The 17,505-nt window shown below is 46.0% G+C and overlaps 1 protein-coding gene across 1 annotated transcript in view; it reads right to left on the minus strand.

Annotated features, from left to right (window-relative positions):
* Positions 1-17,284, minus strand: part of DMGDH (dimethylglycine dehydrogenase) — a 72,435-nt gene extending 55,151 nt beyond the window's left edge. Inside the window, exons 1-2 of the mRNA XM_060235855.1 lie at positions 17,035-17,284; positions 5,652-5,823 (exon numbers count right to left, since the gene is read on the minus strand). Of these exons, the coding sequence (XP_060091838.1) occupies positions 5,652-5,823; positions 17,035-17,150 (288 nt within the window). The 5' untranslated portion in view covers positions 17,151-17,284. The remainder of the gene's footprint in view (positions 1-5,651; positions 5,824-17,034) is intronic.
* Between the last annotated feature and the right edge of the window lie 221 nt (positions 17,285-17,505).

A 17,505-nucleotide genomic window follows, 5' to 3' on the forward strand; every position in this document is an offset into this window, starting at 1 on the left:
CAACAGTGTACAATTGGGTTTTAAAAACTGGCCTGTTTCACTAACTGATGAAGTACTGATAAGGCGTTATGTAAAATACATATACAGGATAAGGTCAGGGCTAAACTGAAGATCCATGGCCAAATCTGTCACTGACCCTTAAAAACAGCAGAGGAAGGGAAGAACATTCAGACCACAGCCACAGCACTGATTAATGAGATTTTCCCCTTTTCACATTTCCAAATCAAAGCATTTCCAAACCAAATCACATTTCCAGATCTGGGCAGTAAGTATCTCTGATAGGAAAAGAGGTAAGAAAAAGACACCATCAAGGTAACATGTAGCTGTATCATAAAGCCTAATTCTATCTTCCTGTACCACTGTTTGTCTTATCACTTGAGCTGTGCATCCATCTGACTGTAATTGTACTTCTGCCTTAGATACCCCCAGTGATAACAAATTCCTATTACTACATAGGGTTCATAGGTCAGAGTATTCACTCATTCAACAGAGACAAGTTGGCTCAAACATTAACACTTTACTTGCAAGGACACAATTCCAGGAAGCATGAGCTTTAGCTGGCTATAGGAATATTGACAATGAAACTGATCTCCGCTCCAATGAAACACATTGCAGAACAGGCAAAGTTGCAAGGAAAACATGGAATGGATTTTCGTTAAGGTTTTTGGGACCTATCTATCTGGGCACAGAGACTTTAATGGAAATTTCATTCCACATTTTTCTTGCAGCTTTGCTTCCTGCTGCAGCTGTCAAAGACAAAGCAGAAAGAGCAGGGAACTTTGTCAGCCTCAGAACGTCAAAAGGTGAGCACAGGAGGGGGAGGGAGGGGGGGGAAAGACCTCACAGCCTAATTAAAAGCACTGAGTGGGCTGGTTCTGGTCCATGGACCAGACATTTGACACCCCTGTGCTATAGGCTCTGGCTTCATCGACTCTTTCTTAGCCTTCACAAGCTCTCCTTGATTTTATCAGGCCTTTTGCGAAGCAACGAGGCAATGCTTCTAAGCATCCAGGCAACGCCTCTAGGCAATGCCTCATTGTCTAAGAAGTCAGGCTAAGTTGACCAGACTGACAACCAGTGGGAGTAGGAGGGGACAGGGAAAATGATGCCAGAGGTACAGCGTCACTTCCAGTGAATAACCAAGTGAGTTCACGTCATCAGAGTGATCATGATGTGATGCTACAGTAGTCTGACAAAACTGAATGGTAAAACCATCGAGTAATGCACTGGCATTATGCAAATATATGACATCGCTTCCAGGTTTATGCTAGAAGTGACGTTGTGCCTCTGGCTTGACCAAGGCTGGCCCACCCACTAGGTAAACTAGGCATTTGCCTAGGGCGCCAGCAGGGCGGGGATGCTGAATTCAGCCCTCCCCCATGCCCTAGATAAATTGCTAGTTTGCCTCTTCCTCCACCCACCTGCCCCTTCCCCTCCTCTACAGCTTGCCCGACCTGCCTCCTCCCCATCACTTCCCTCTTTGTCCACCCGCCCCACCTCCTCCCCATCACTTCCCTCTTTGTCCACTTCCCTCTTCATCTGCCTACCCACCCTGTCTCCTCCCCGTTGCTTTACTCTCCTCCCCATCGATGCTCCGCCCATCAATTCTCCACCCACCTGGCCTCTTCCCTGCTGCTTCCCTCTTCATCCGCCTGCCCGCCTCTTCCCTATCACTTCCCTCTTTGTCTGCCCATCACACCTCCTCCCCGTTGCTTCCCACTCCTCCCTGATTCTCTGCCCATCGATTCTCTGCCTGCCCCATCTCCTCCCCTTCACTTGCCTCTTCGTCCGCCCGCCCTCCTCCCCGTTGCTTCCCTCTTCATTCACCCGTCTGCCCCACCTCCTCCCCATTGCTTCCCTTTTCATCCACTTCCCCCTTTGTCCGCCCGTCTGCCCCGCCTCCTCCCCGTAGCTTTTCTTCTTCATCTGCGGGCAGTGGGGCATGGCGCTTCAGGACACTGCCGCGGAAGGGGGCAGCAGGTGGTGAGTCTGCCTGGAATACCATGCACCCCAGGGCTGGCGCTGGGTGTAACATTGCTTTTTAGAACATTCCCCCCCCCCCCCTCTGCCAGACCCTGGCAGTGTGGTCACAAATGGAGAGGGAGGTCTGCCAGGGAAGCACAAGACCTGATGTCCCTAGTGAAGCTCAAGCTACATGTTATATTTAACATGTGATCCCCATGGGGATTTACAGCAGGAAGTCAACTGCTCCACAGGAACTCAATTCTAAAGTGCTGATTCAAGTCAGGACTGAGGAATGCAGGGGGGAGGAAGGAATTCAATCACTTCACCCCATCCCCCTTTCCTGACATATGGAAGAAAGACATATGAAGCTGCCTTATACTGAATCAGACCTTTGGTCCATCAAAGTCAGTATTGTCTTCTCAGACTAGCAGTGGCTCTCCAGGGTCTCAGGCTGAGGTTTTTTACACCTATTTGCCTGCACCCTTTTTTGGAGATGCCAGGGATTGAACCTGGGACCTTCTGCTTCCCAAGCAGATGCTCTACCACTGAGCCACTGTCCCTCAAACTGCTCAGTGAGCCACCTCAAACTGCTCAGTGGGCATTATTTGACCCAGCAGTAGGCTGAATATGCCAAGCTTTCAGTGCAAGCCCAGCATCTTCCCACAGAGAAAACAACACAAGACCTTTCAGGGTCAGAAAAACAGGGAGGAGAGGAAGTTGGAAACTCTCATCCCCAAATCAAGAAAGGAAATGAATTGGGACCCTGTGGCACTCTAGAACTGAGTTCCCACTGGGAACTTGCAGCTGGTATCCTGCTGCAAATCCCCATAGGGATTAAGTGTTAAATATAACATAGAATTTGGGCCTGAGATTAGAAATTGGGGACTGCAATTAGCAAATGCCACCATTATGACACACAGCTCAGTTACGAATTTTACTGAACAGCATCAAATGTGGGATGAGTTCTGGCAGCATTACAAAGAAATTGGATTGCATTTCCATTTTTTTTAAACCATGGAAGACACTTTTACCCTTCACTCACTTTTCCATTACGCTGCCCTTTCCCAGGAAGCTCACAACGGCATCCACAGCTCTCTTCTCTTCCATTTTATGTTTTCAACAGCCTTCTGTACTAGGTTAGCAGGAGAAAGAATGCTTGGTTTGAGGCCCTAATGAATGAGAATTTGAACCAAAACACCACACAACAACAGCTTGAAAGGCACATGACAGACAGAGGGAAAACAGACGCAGCTTTCCCCATAATTCCATCATCATGCTGGAGATTGCTGTACCTTTTGTACCATGTTCTTCAGAGGCTCTGGATTCTTGCAAGAACGGTAAGATGGCAGCCTCAGAAGAACAGCTTGGATACCCCACTAGTCACAGATGCAGCGAGTGTTGCAGTTTACTATGCTTGTGGTCTGCATGGAGCAGGTGTAGAAAACACTCACATCTCTGTGTCAAGAGGAACTGAACATTATTACTCTGGAGCAACTTTGCAAAGGAGTCCATTGTTAATCAATTAAAAAATTAAAGACAACTTAAAGATAAAACACTTAGACAGTCACAGTACAAACCGCCCCCCCCCCCAAGAAAAAATAAACTGGAGTTTGAACCTAGGTTTAGTTTCTTTAAATTATCTGAGATGTTTGCTATATTTATGAAGCTTTTACAGTGTTATATAAATATATACAATGACTATAAAAGTATGCCATATCAGCATGCATATACATGGTATATAATAGTTGCATCTAGTCCACCTTAACCACATTAACCACTACTGACTGACACATGATCTGGTATCTTGTGTTACTCTGTAACGGCTGCTGACAACTTCTTCTGGGTAACTAGCTATAGTTTGCGTAATATGGATCCACTTACGAGTCCTTAATCCCCTCCTGGAATTCTGGAGCAGAATGTCTTGTTGGAATATAAATAGGCTGTTTTCCTGTAAGTGTCATGGACAGTATATGGAAGATACCTTGCTTATTTTTCCTTTATGTCAGTATGAGTGTATATCAAATTATGACAAAACCTGACAAACTTAACAAGACAAAAGTCTAGTTAACGTTGTACCATAAATATATTTATTACATTTATATGCCATCTATCTAGAGACAACAATGAGAACCTATCACTTCATACCATATCACATTCACATTTAAAGTTTTTTATAGTGTTGCCCATTTGGCCTGACAGCACAGTGGCAACTTAGAAACAGCATCAGCTTTCCTGAATTCCATACTGCAAAAACAATATTTTTGATGTCTTGAACTATCCAATACACAATTTCTTGCCACAAAAGCAACCCTACTGGTTGAGTATGTTTGCCAAACTTCTGTATTAATCAAGTTCAGCTACATGGCACTTACCATTGTTTGTTTGTTTTGTAAACATAAATGGTTGCCAATCCTAAACTATGATGGTTGATGAAGGGGAAAACAGGGCAACAATTTGCCACACTGCCAGGAAAAGGCAATGGTTTACTTTTCATATTCTGACCTTGAGCCCTAAAAACAAGAAAATAGTAAGATGACTGGTTAAATACAGGCTTGGTGGGAATTTGTGGGTGGGAGGGAACAGCCTCCATTACAGGAAGATTAAATTACAGCCCCCATTACAGGATAGATCAAACTGAACACCTACCAATTAGGGAGGAAAGTTAAAATGTTCAGCTCCCTTGATATAAAATGCGTACGTTAAGAGCAGGGAACCAACAGGAAACTGAGTTGAAGCCTGCACTAACCATTCTCTATTTTATCAAGTTCTTTCACCGATTTCTCTGGGAGAAATGCATGACCACCAACTTAGCACATAGCTTTTTTGGATCATTTCCTGATTTCTCTAACAGTTGATAGCATTATTCTGATATGACTCTGGGTTCTTAGCAGTGCTTTCTAAATAAAGATCTTTTTTTCCCTTTTAAAGATCTCAACCTGTGAATAAATTGCTCATGCATGCTCCTAGCTGCTTACCTATGCTGAGAACAAACACCTAGCCAAGCTAGATGGATAATGGATAGAATGTCAGGGCAGTGGAATGGCACTCTCTTTACATGTGAGCACACACACACACACAAACCCACTCCACTTTCAGTGAACCAGACCACTGGGAGGAAAATTTGGGCTGTGAGAAGTCTAGCTGATGGAAGGTATCTGAACAGTAAGAAGAGGCAATATTCGCTCTAATTTCCTGCCCCACTGCTGAATGGAGCACATCCTGAGCAGAATATAACTGTTGTAATCTTAAAATGCACAATGGGCAGAGCAAGATTTTGTGCAGTTCCAGATTGCTACTGAGTGGAGTTTCCTGTTTTAGTGAGCGGCTGCTCAAGTACGTAGTTTAGAGGGGACATTGGAAAGAGGGGGGCTAGGACTACCAGGATGTACATGTACACTGACACCCCAGGTACTTGGTTGCTCAGACAATGGAAGCCAGGGAGGGGGAGGGCCAAAGACAACCATGATGATAAACTATTTTATGGAACAGATTCAGAAGCGTAGCCATGTTGGTCTGAAGCAGCAGGACAAATTTTATGGAATAGTTATGAATTAGCTCACCTTAACAGTTGAATCCTATACAGTCACTCTATTCTAAGCTTACTGAAATCAGTGCACTTAGAATGCATAAGAGCGTAACTATGAAAATTGTATGGAACAAGATTTCATTTAGAACCATTTGCTTACTGCATGCCAAGTAGACCCAGCAGTAAGTTCAGATTTTTCCAAGAGAACCACGTCCTTCATGCCTGCCTTGGCCAGATGGTAGGCAAGACTCACACCAACACAGCCTCCTCCAATAATTACTGTGTCTGCTGCATCTTTCCATCTTGCTTCTAAAGATATTGGTTTTTCTTTCCTAGGAAAAACACAGAAAACAGAACATTTGATTTTTAAAAAAAAATTCCTTATGAAATTTAATTAACACCACAGGGGCAAATACTTTACATAAAATCAGCAGCTAAGTTTCCCATCTGCTTGCATTTCAAGGGACTATTCCTTACAAGTTTATTTCAGAAATACTCATAGAAAAGAACAGAAGCACAATAATGGAAGTTTTCTGGTCTAGCTTAGTCAACATTTTAAGTAGTAAGCTCCTGAGGAACAGTGGAAAGTAAGAATAAATAAGGGGTTATCCCTGCCCCAGTAACACAAGACCACTGAGCTCTGAGAACAGATAAACAGCTTCCAGCTGACTAACCTTAGCCATCTAGCTTTATAATGTAATTGCCCTATAGCTCAGTTCCTCTAGTCTCAAACGTGACTGGTTGAATACAGGACAGTTATTTTTACTGCCTTATGCTTTACAGAAGAGTTGGAAGAAGGGAACACACACTTCATGTCTTCCTGAGTGCTATAACATTTTCAGAGGCTTCACCATTTATTTCAGCTATCCCTCTTGGTTTTCCTTTTTTAGAAGAAAAAGTAGTAGTAGTAGTTGCTGCTGTTGTTGTTACTGCGTTCCCCTGGCTACTGGGGTGTGTGTGGGTAGGGCTGCAGCTCCAGGGGGGCAGAGCTCTGTTGTCTGGAGTTCAGTTGTGATACCAGGAGATCTTCAGGCTCCACCTGGAGACTAATATATCAACAATACAACCATGGAATTTTAACAAAATATATTAGTAATCTTAAGTCATTAACAATACTTTCACAGACAATCAGTTTCTACATTGATACAGCATCAAAGTAAGCAATAAATACAATCTCATTTACAGTATTCCAGTGCACAATCACATTCTTTTCAATATTGTGCAAGTTTGAAAAGACCTTTTGAATATCTTTTGAAAGTTCAACTGCTCAAAGTTTGTCCCCATAAAAGACTTCTGGAAAATTCAAATCATTATTAAAGATCTCCCCGCTCCGGGGGGGTGGGGTTTGAGGGGTAGGTGGGATCTCAGACAGGTACAATGCCATATACGCCACCCTCCAAACCAGCTATTTCCTCTTGGTGAACCATTGTTGCCAATCTCCAGGTGAGGGCTGGAAATCACTCAGAATTACAATTGCTCTCCAGATGGCATATATCAGCTCCCCTTGAAGTGTGAGTGTGGGGGGGAGTGAATGCCTTCACTTGGATGGATAGAAAGACAGCAAGAGTAGAAGGGGGCACCTGACCAAAGCCTCCTTCTAGAGCCTGTTGTATTTTTCTTCACAACAGGCCTTATTCCTAGTTATACATAAAAGGGTGTTTTTAAAAAGGGATGAGATTTGCAACAGAATGGAAGTTTCCAGGAGGGCATCTTTAAACTGGAACAGGGTTTTAGTTCACTGCAATGACTACTGTAGGAATCACCTGTGTTTACTGCATTGCCTTATACCTTGTAATCTATTTCGTACATTCATAGAATCATAGAATTGGAAGGACCTCCAGGGTCACTCAGAATTAGCTGCTCTCCAGATGGCAAAGATAACTTCCCAAGGAAAAAAATGGCCATATACCCTACTGAGGTCACTTCCCTCCTGCTTTGGTCCACACTGATTTTGGACCAGTCACAGACTTTCAGCCTAAGATACCTTGAAATTGGATTACTGTAATGCCCTCTACATGGGGTTGCTCTTGTCCTGAATCCGGAAACTACGGCTGGTGTACAATGGGGCAGCTAGGCTGTTCTTGGGGCTCTCCATGTGGGAGCACATACAGCCAGGGCTGCAGGAGCTGCACTGGCTGCCAGTGGTATACCAGATTCATTACAAGGCACTGGTTATTACCTTTAAAGCCCTATATGGCTGAGGGCCTGCCAACCTTAGGGACTGTCTCTCCCCACATGTTCCCCAGAGGGTACTTAGATCAGGAACACAAAATTTACTGTTGATCCACAGGTCAAGGGAGGCAAGACTAAAAACAACTAGGGAAAGAGCCTTCTCAATTGCTGCCTCCCACTGGTGGAACTAGGCATCCCAAATCCCCCGCTTGGCCTGGGGACCCCCGGTTTGGAACCTTCTCCCCCCGCTGGACAAAAATCTGGAAAGCGGGGGGGAATGGCGACCCTTCCCACCCAGCAGCTTCTCGCCCCTTCCCTTCCCACCCTTGAGGGCAGCCCAGCCAGCGGCTCCAGAGGCGGCGGCGGTGCCGGGCGCGCCTCACTCCCGGCTGGCTGCCCGCCGCTGCTGCTAGAGGCGAGCCACAGCGCTTCCCTAGGGCCCTGCCTCCTGCCTTGCCCTCGCCTTTGGTGGCTGGAGGAGCGCCGGTCAGGCGTCGCGGGCGCGGGGACCAAGCGGCGGCCTCCCTGCAGCCTTCGCTGCTCAGCCAGGCCTGGGGGGGGCGGGGACCGGAGAGAGCCAAGGCGCCGGGAGTGGAGTCCGGCTGGGAAGGCGGCACGCAGCTGGGCTGGCCCTGCGGCTGGAAGGCTCTTGTTGCGCTGAAGAGGGAAGGCGCGGTGCCCCGGCCGGTTTGGAGAGCCTCGGTAAAGGGCGGCGGGGGGCCGGGGAGGTCAGCTCCAGCCAAGATGGGAAATGCCTAGAAATGCGCGCGGGGGGGTGCTTCAGGTGGAGAACAAAAGTCCTCCTCGGCTGGACCTAAGCCCCCCCCCTCCGGGAATCTGGACTTTTGGAATTCTTTGTAGTTCTAGGGATCGCCTGCATGCCCTCACTGGCTGACCTGCGGGACACGATGAAGATTTCTACAGTTGGGCGGCGGGGGGGAGAAGGGCTCGGAAGAGAATATTCCCTCTTGGGGGGTGGGGGTTGCCAGCTGGGTGAAGGGAATTCCTAGAGATGTGGGGGGGTGGGAGGCTGTTTTTTGAGGTAGATGTGCCAAAATTTCAGTATAGCATCTAGTGCCTCTCCCCAAAATACCCCCCAAGTTTCATAAAGATTGGACCAGGGGGTCGAATTCTATGAGCCCCAAAAGAAGATGCCCCTATTCTTCATTATTTCCTATGGAAGGAAGGAATTGAATAGGTGTGCTGTCCCTTTAAATGTGATGGCCAGAACTCCCTTTGGAGTTCAATGATGCTTGTCACAGCCTTGATCTTGGCTCCACCCCTAATTTCTCCTGGCTCCACCCCCAAAGTCTCCTGGCTCCACCCCCAAAGTCCCCAGATATTTCTTGAATTGGACTTGGCAACCCTAGGTGAAACCAACTGCCTGAGGAAGTCAGAGCCTTGCGGGACCTTTCCCAAGATAATACTATTTCAGTTAGCTTTCAACTGAAATTGCTGAAATATTAGCTCTAAAGGATGCCTAAGAATACTGAACGCCATCTGTAACTAAATGGTAATTAGCACCAAATTGTTTGAATTGTTTATATTGTTTTAACCAGGCCTCAGATTCAGCAGGAGCTCACAGGAGTGCAGCTCCTGAACCTTTCTGAGGCTTCCCCCTCCCCCCCCCCCCACGTTGTCCATTGAATAGTAGGTGCAGCTGCATAACAATCCCTGGATGAGCTCCACCACCTATTTTTCTACAAAATGACCCCTGCTTTTAATTGTTTTAATTGATGTTTGATTTAACCATTTTATTGTGACTTCACTGCGTGTTGTGAGCTGCCCTGAGCCTGCTTCAGTGGGGAGGGTGGGATACAATTCCAATAAACTAAACTAAACCTCACAGGGTTGTTGCGCAGATCAAAAGGGAGAGAGGAGAATGATATAAATTGCTTAGATCCCCACTGTGGAGAAAGATTGTACTTTTCCTAGGTAGAGGCTGCAGGGAGGGGGGAAGAGATGCAAAGCTGAAGTCAGATCAATTTCCCTAACAAAATGGCTGTCTTGGGTGGGTAGGAAGACAGCAAGGGGGGGGGGCACTCACCCAGAGCCTCTTTCTAGAGCCTGTTGTATTTTTCTTCCCAACAGGCCTTATTTCTAGTGCAAAGATAATACTGAAGAAGTACACCTCAAAAATTCTTTCTGGCATTTAGGAAGAAAGTTGGCTTCAGTACAACTGGGAAAGATGCAGGTCATAACTTCTAATCTAAGCCAATACAGTCATAGATAAGGAGAAAAAGAACAGGAAATAAACTACTTTGAAAGAAAACAGGAAAGCTGAACCATAATGGAAATGGCAAGTTGAAAGAGAGGTGTAACAGTTGTCTTAAGTGTAAATTTTAATTAAATGTCTGAGTTTTTAGAACCCTGCACTAATTCCCAGTTCTATTTTACTGAGAGTCTTGCCCTGGAAACCAATTTTATGTTCTGTGGCTTTGATATTTGAATAGTTATGAGGAACAGATTTTGCACATTCTAACACTATGAAACTAGGATTTCTGGAAGCTTCAGCTTTTACAGTATAGTGAGAAAGTAGATAAGGCATTCATTTACACAAAAAAACCCTGCTATTCCAAAACCTAGTAGAACTTAGATATATCATAAAGGAATCAAATGCAGTGAGCTTGAACACATGGTAACTGTTACAATTAGCAGACATTTAAGGTCAGTTGACACAGCAAAAAGCAACATTCTTTCTACATTATCCATGTACTCAGGGATGTTTTGGCAGAAAAAGCCCAGCAGGAACTCATTTGCATCATAGGCCACACCCTGTGATGTCACCACTGTTTCACATAGGGCTTTTTTGTAGAAAAAGCCCAGCAGGAATTCATTTGCATATTAGGTCACACTCCCTTATGCCAAGCCAGCTGTAACTGCGTTCCTGCTCAAAAAAAGCCCTGCATGTACTCTCTCTCGGCTTGACTTCGCGAACGAAGGTTTAAGAAAGGTGCAGTAGTCCACGTCTGTTGCAGACTCACTGGTGGCTGACAAGACCAATGCGGGACAGGCAGGTCTGGCCACAGTGGCTGCAGGGAAAAGTCTGATTTGGGGATGGTGCTGTAGCAGTACGATTCTTCCTCGATCTCCTTTTGTCCTCAAGACCAGCTATGCGTGCGTTCTCAAAGGAAGAGACAGCCTGGTGGATGGTGTGCCTCCATGCTTTGTGATCTGAGGCTAGGTCAGACCACTGGTGATGGTTAATGCAACAGGTACCAAGGGATTTCTTCAAGGAGTCCTTGTACCTCTTCTTTGGTGCCCCTCTATTTCGATGGCCGGTGGAAAGTTCGCCATACAGGGCAATCTTGGGAAGGCAGTGGTTTTCCATCCTGGAGATATGCCCTGCCCAGCGCAGCTGCATCTTCAACAGCAATGCCTCGATGTTTGTAACCTCCGCCCGCTTGAGGACTTCAGTGTTGGTCACAAAGTCACTCCAGTGGATGTTGAGGATGGTGCGAAGGCAGCGCTGATGAAAGCGCTCAAGGAGTCGCAGGTGATGACGGTATAAAACCTACGATTCGGAGTCGTAGATGAGGGTTGTCATCACAACCGCTTTGTAAACATTGATCTTTGTGCCTTTTTTCAGATGCTTGTTGCTCCACACTCTTTTATGCAGTTGGCCAAATGCACGGTTTGCCTTTGCCAGCCTATTGTCAATCTCCTTGTCGATCTTGGCGTCTGAGGAGATGATGCACCCCAGGTAGCTGAACTGCTGGACTGTCTTCAAAACTGATTCACCCACAGTAATACAAGGAGGGTGATAATCTTCCTGGGGTGCAGGCTGGTGGAGAACTTCTGTCTTCTTCAGACTAACTTCTAGGCCGAATACCTTGGAAGCCTCTGCAAAGCAGGACATCATATGCTGCAGAGCTGATACTGAGTGGGAGACAAGTGCAGCATCATCAGCAAACAGTAGCTCTCGGATAAGTTTTTCCATTGTCTTGGAGTGGGCCTTTAGTCGCCTCAGGTTGAACAGGCTGCCATCGGTGCGATAGCGGATGTAGACACCATCGTCATCATCTAAATCTACTGCGGCTCTTTGAAGCATCATGCTAAAAAAGATCGTAAAGAGAGTTGGCGCGAGAACACAGCCTTGCTTTACACCTGTGCCAATTGGGAAGGGCTCCGAGAGATCGTTGCAGTGTCTGACTTGGCCTCGCTGGTCTTCATGTAGCTGGATGACCATACTGAGGAACCTTGGGGGACATCCTAAACGTTCCAAGATTTGCCACAGGCCGTTCCTGCTAACGGTATCAAAAGCTTTGGTAAGGTCGACAAAAGTCACATATAGACCCTTGTTCTGCTCCCTGCATTTCTCTTGGAGCTGCCTGAGAACAAATACCATGTCAGTGGTGCTCTTGTTAGCTCTGAAGCCACACTGGCTCTCTGGGAGGAGTTCTTCTGCAATGGTGGGCACCAGTCTGTTCAGGAGCATTCTAGCAAGGATTTTGCCTGCGATGGAGAGCAGGGTTATCCCCCGGTAGTTGCAGCAGTCTGACTTTTCCCCTTTGTTCTTATGTAGAGTAATGATGATTGCATCGCGAAAGTCCCGTGGTAGTTTGCCTTGTTCCCAGCAGGTGACAAGTACTTTGTGAAGTGAGCTATGTAGTACTGTGCCCCCATGCTTCCAGATCTCTGGTGGAATTCCATCAACTCCCGCTGCCTTGCCACTTTTCAGTTGCTTGATGGCTTTAACAGTCTCTTCTAGGGTGGGGATCTCATCCAACTCTGTTTTCACTGGTTGAAGTGGGGTGAGGTGGATTGCTGAATCTTGAACTACGTGATTGGCACTGAAGAGAACCTGAAAACACTCCGACCACCGGTTCAGTATGGATGCCTTGTCTGTGAGGACCACTTGGCCGTCTGCACTACGCAAGGGACTCTGAGCCTAATATGATGGACCATATACTGCCTTCAGGGCTTCGTAGAACCCTCTTAAATCACCAGTGTCTGCACACAGCTGGGTTCTCTCTGCAAGCTTGGTCCACCACTCGTTCTGAATGTCTCAAAGCTTGTGCTGGAGGTTGCTACATACAGCACGAAAGGTTGCTTTTTTCCCGGGACAGGAGGGCTGAGCAAGATGTGCTTGGTAGGCAGATCTCTTTTTCGCCAGTAATTCTTGGATCTCTTGATTGTTCTCGTCGAACCAGTCCTTGTTCTTCCTTGTGGAGAACCCAAGGATTTCTTCAGAGGTCAACAGGATGGTAGTTTTTAGGTGTCCCCAGAGTGCTTCTGGAGAAGGATCTGTGAGGCAACTGGGGTCCTCAATTCTTGTCTGGAGTTTTGCCTGGAAGGCAGCTTTAACTTCGGCTGACTGAAGGCTGCCAACCTGAAACTTCCTCCGGGGGATACCGCCTCTCCTGAGTGTAGATTTAAAGTGAAGACGGAAATTGCAGCGTACTAGACGATGATCCGTATGACATTCTGCACTGGGCATTACTCGGGTGTGTAAGACATCTCGAAGGTCTCTCTGGCGCACCAGAATGTAGTCAATAAGGTGCCAATGCTTGGACAGTGGGTGCATCCAGGTTGTCTTCAGACTGTTCTTCTCCTGAAAGATAGTGTTGGTGATGATGAGCTGATGCTCCATGCAGAATTCTAGCAGGAGGAGCCCGTTATCATTGCAGTTGCCAATGCCATGTTTGCCAAGTACTCTTTCCAGGCTTCCGAGTCTTTACCTACTCTGGCATTAAAGTCGCCAGGGATGATCACCTTGTCCTCTGTAGGGGTCTTCCGTATGAGGTTGCGTAGATCAGCATAGAACTTGTTCTTTTCTGCAGGATCTGCTTGAAGGGTTGGAGCATACACACTAAAGAGTGTTGCATGCTGCTTGTTTTGAAGTGGGAGGCGCATAGACATGATGCGATCTGAGTGACCTGTGGGCAGGTTTTCAAGTTTAGAGGCAATGGAGTTCCTGACCATGAACCTGCATGTACTAGATCATATGAAAAAATGTAATACACATAAATGGTATATGAATTCACTTTGTCCCCCACAATGATTTCCACGATTACAGCGAGTCTAATATGTTCACAGAAATTGATGCATGAACACATGTTATGTTTCTCCATATGATTATGATATAAGTAATGACTAGCAGGTGGACTAGCCTTCAAGGTGGTATTTTTCATAGGCAAAGCACTAACAATGCATCAAAGTTCTATCACTTCGTCTTCATCGTCACTATTTGACCCTGGGAGGAAAACAAACTATTCTAAGATCTGTTTTCCGACACTTCTAGATCTCACTCTGCAGTACATATTGTTTTCCATTTCTCTGTAGAAAACAAAGCAAAACTAATAAACTCCTTTAGTAATCTCCAGAGAAATTTGAACTGCATTTTTAATTGATGGATTCTGCAACATACAGTCTATAACAGCTATTTTGATTGACCTGAAGGTTCTTAATAAAAAATAATTTAAAAGGAACCCAAGTGCTTGAATTACAGAAGGTCAGCTACAACAGCAGACTTCAACACTATATGCCCATGGAAGACACAGAGCAACTACATGGACTTCATCCTCTAACAGAGACACTGTTGTTTTAGCTAATGCAATTGTTGGTATCCTCAGAGGAAACATTTGTCTTGTATTGATATACAAGTCCTGCAAGTTTTGCTTAAAGAGAGTCAATTCCTCCCTGAATTGGGTTAAAGGTAAAAGGTAAAGGTAGTCCCCTGTGCAAGCATCAGTCGTTTTCAACTCTGCGGTGACGTTGCTTTCTTTTTACGGGGTGGTTTGCCATTGCCTTCCCCAGTCATCTACATTTCCCCCCCAGCAAGCTGGGTACTCATTTTACCGACCTCAGAAGGACGGAAGGCTGAGTCAACCTGAGCCGGCTACCTGAAACCAGCTTCCGCTGGGATCGAACTCAGGTTGTGAGCAGAGAGTTCAGACTGCGCCACAGTTGCAGGCTTTTAAATATCCCATCCTCCTCATCCAGTGAAAACAGATATCTTCTCCTCCTCCAGTGAGAACAGAATGCTAGACTTACCACTGGCTTTTCTATTCTTAAAGGGGGACTTGGTTGATTCATCCAGTGGTCAAATGCCAATTATATCCAAAAGCCTACTAGAGAGATATTCCTAGATTTGCAGAAAGCTATGCGTCTCAGGGGAGGAGATGAGAAACTGCAATATGCTTTTCTGTTTTCAAACCTAATTGGATGGATTGTTTAAGAATGGTTTTGAGAATGGGTTAAGAATTGTTTAAGAATGGGTTAAGCCAGGCCTCTTCTTCTGCATGAGAATTACAAGTTGAAACAATCTGATTTATTTTTTAGTTCACATGGATGTATGTTATTGTAAGGCTGTGGGGTTTTTTGCTAAAATTTGCTGAATCTGGGTTAGGGTGGAAGGCGGTTTCTTAAAACAGCCACCACTAAAAGAAATCACCATTGGCCTTAAGTGGTAAAAGTGGTAAAAAGTGCCCTCAAGTCAAAACTGATTCATGGTGACCATATAGGGTTTTCAAGGGAAGAGATTAACATAAGGGATTGGCCATTGCCTGCCTCTGCATAGCAACTCTGGGCTTCCTTGGTAGTCTCCCATCCAACCAAGACCAACTTTACTTAGCTTCCAATGTCTGGTGAGACTGGGCAAACCTGGGCCATCCAAGTCAGCAGATGGCGATTTCTGAAAAACCTTTACAATCAGTTTATTTGATTTATTATTGTTTGCTTGAGATTGTATATATAATAGAACACCCTATCCCCTTTCCAGAACCACTAAACTTTCTAGTCTTTCTAGCACCACTGAATTTTACCTCACAACACAAGTGCAGAATAAAACACAACAGATGCAGCTTGGGAACTGTCATAATGAATTAGCAGGATTACTGAGAGCCCCACACCACTCACTCCAACCTAAATATGTTATGAAAACAAGCCTCATGAAAGTTTCATGGGCCCCACAAAGCAATCAGATTCAGAACCCCAGCAATTTGTCCCCCTTAGTTCCTTCTTCTCTCAGCAACTTTACAAGCGTGAGCAACTTGAATGTCTATTTTCCACTGTTAAAACTCCAAACCAAGCTCTCCAGGGTCTCAGGTACAGGTTTTTCACAACACCTCATTCTTTTAACTAGACATCCAAAGGACTGAACTTGAGACCTGATGCATGCAAAGCAGATGCTCTGCCACTGAGCCTTGGCCCCTCGCATCATAGATATGAGAGAACAAGGGATATTCATGAGTTCTCAGTATCCTAGCACAGCGGTCCCCAACCTTTTTGGCACCAAGGACTGGTTTTGTGGAAGACATTTTTTCCATGGACTGGGTCGGGGGAGCGGTGATGGTTTTGAGATGATACAATTGTGCACTTTATTTCTATTAGTTTGGTGTGGTGGTTAAGTGTGCAGACTCTTATCTGGGAGAATTGGCTTTGATTCCCCTCTCCTCCACTTGCAGCTGCTGGAATAGCCTCGAGTCAGTCATAGCTCTCGCAGAACTGTCCTTGGAAGGGCACCTTCTGGGGAGAGCTCTCTCAGCCCCACTCACCTCACAGGGTGTCTGTTGTGGGAGAGGAAGGTAAAAGAGATTGTGAGCCGATCTGAGACTCTGAAATTCAGAGTGGAGGGCAGGATATAAATCCAATGTATTATTATTATTATTTGTTATTACTACATTGTAATATATAATGAAATAATTATACAACTCACAGCCCGGTTGCTAACAGGCCACGGACTGGTACTGGTCCATGGTCTGGGGGTTGGGGACCCCTGTCCTAGCACAAGAAGAGGCTTGTCAGGGACTTTCTTTTTAACCAAAGCCTTTCCCCATCCCCATGTACTTTTAAGTACTTCAGAAAAAGTCTACAATAGGGCAGGTACAAAGTTCAACCTAATAAATCCCATGGTTCATGCAAATGCAGCCCATATGCACAGTTCAAGTATTCATAACCAAGGATGACGGCAACTGGACGATCTTTTACACTTGTCCCTTGCTTTACCTCTGACCACTACTCCAACAAAAATACAGAATCAGCCTGAAACTTGTGTGCAGCAGTGCGCCAAACTCACTTGTCTCCTATCCTAGATCCACCACAGCCAAAATTAAATGTGCTCGGAATGGAATATTTAAACACAATATCACCTTATGTTTATGAATTTTACACAGTCAAAAATGGGGAATGGCCCAGTCCAACCCCAGCGCCCTTAAATCCCTCCTTAGTTTAAAAGATGAAAACAGCCCTTTTGAACCAAGCGTTAAAAAAAACAACTTCCCGGCTAACAAGCATACAACTTTCATACAACATTTACTGCCCATGCCATGCATGTTCCTACTTTCTCGGAGTGCTCCTGCCGACCGTTCCGTTCTCAATACAGACTCAAGACCCTGAGCTCAGACACACAAGGCACGGCCTGGACTCACCACCTCTCGGGCCCAGAGCCGCAGGCAAAGAGGCGCGCAGACGGCGCCGGAGAAAACCAACGGGCGCCCTCTCGACGCAGCTTTGGTGGAAGGAGTCTCAGGGCTTCCCGGAGCATGGCGTCTCCCTGCCTCGCAGAACCCCCGCGCACAAACTCCCTACGCACGGCTCCGACCCTCAAGAGACCAGACCTCTTTCCGTTTGGAGAGCAGCCCCCGCAGCTGAGGGAACTGGATCCGCCCCTCTCAGGACAGAAGTGACTGGCTTATTGCCAGTCTTGGGCATTTCAGTCTGCGAGAGTGGATGGCCGGGGGTGGGGGAGGAGACTGTTTCTCCTAAAGTTGTTGGACCTATTCGGCTATAGGAGGGCATAAAACCCAGCTTCCTTCGGGTCTAGGAGGATATAAAAAACAATTCACGGTCATTGCTGCTCTCCCTACAGTTCTGAAAATCAGAAAACACACTGCGGGCCA

The sequence above is a fragment of the Heteronotia binoei genome, chromosome 4, assembly GCF_032191835.1.
Source record: "Heteronotia binoei isolate CCM8104 ecotype False Entrance Well chromosome 4, APGP_CSIRO_Hbin_v1, whole genome shotgun sequence".
Taxonomy (NCBI): domain Eukaryota; kingdom Metazoa; phylum Chordata; class Lepidosauria; order Squamata; family Gekkonidae; genus Heteronotia; species Heteronotia binoei.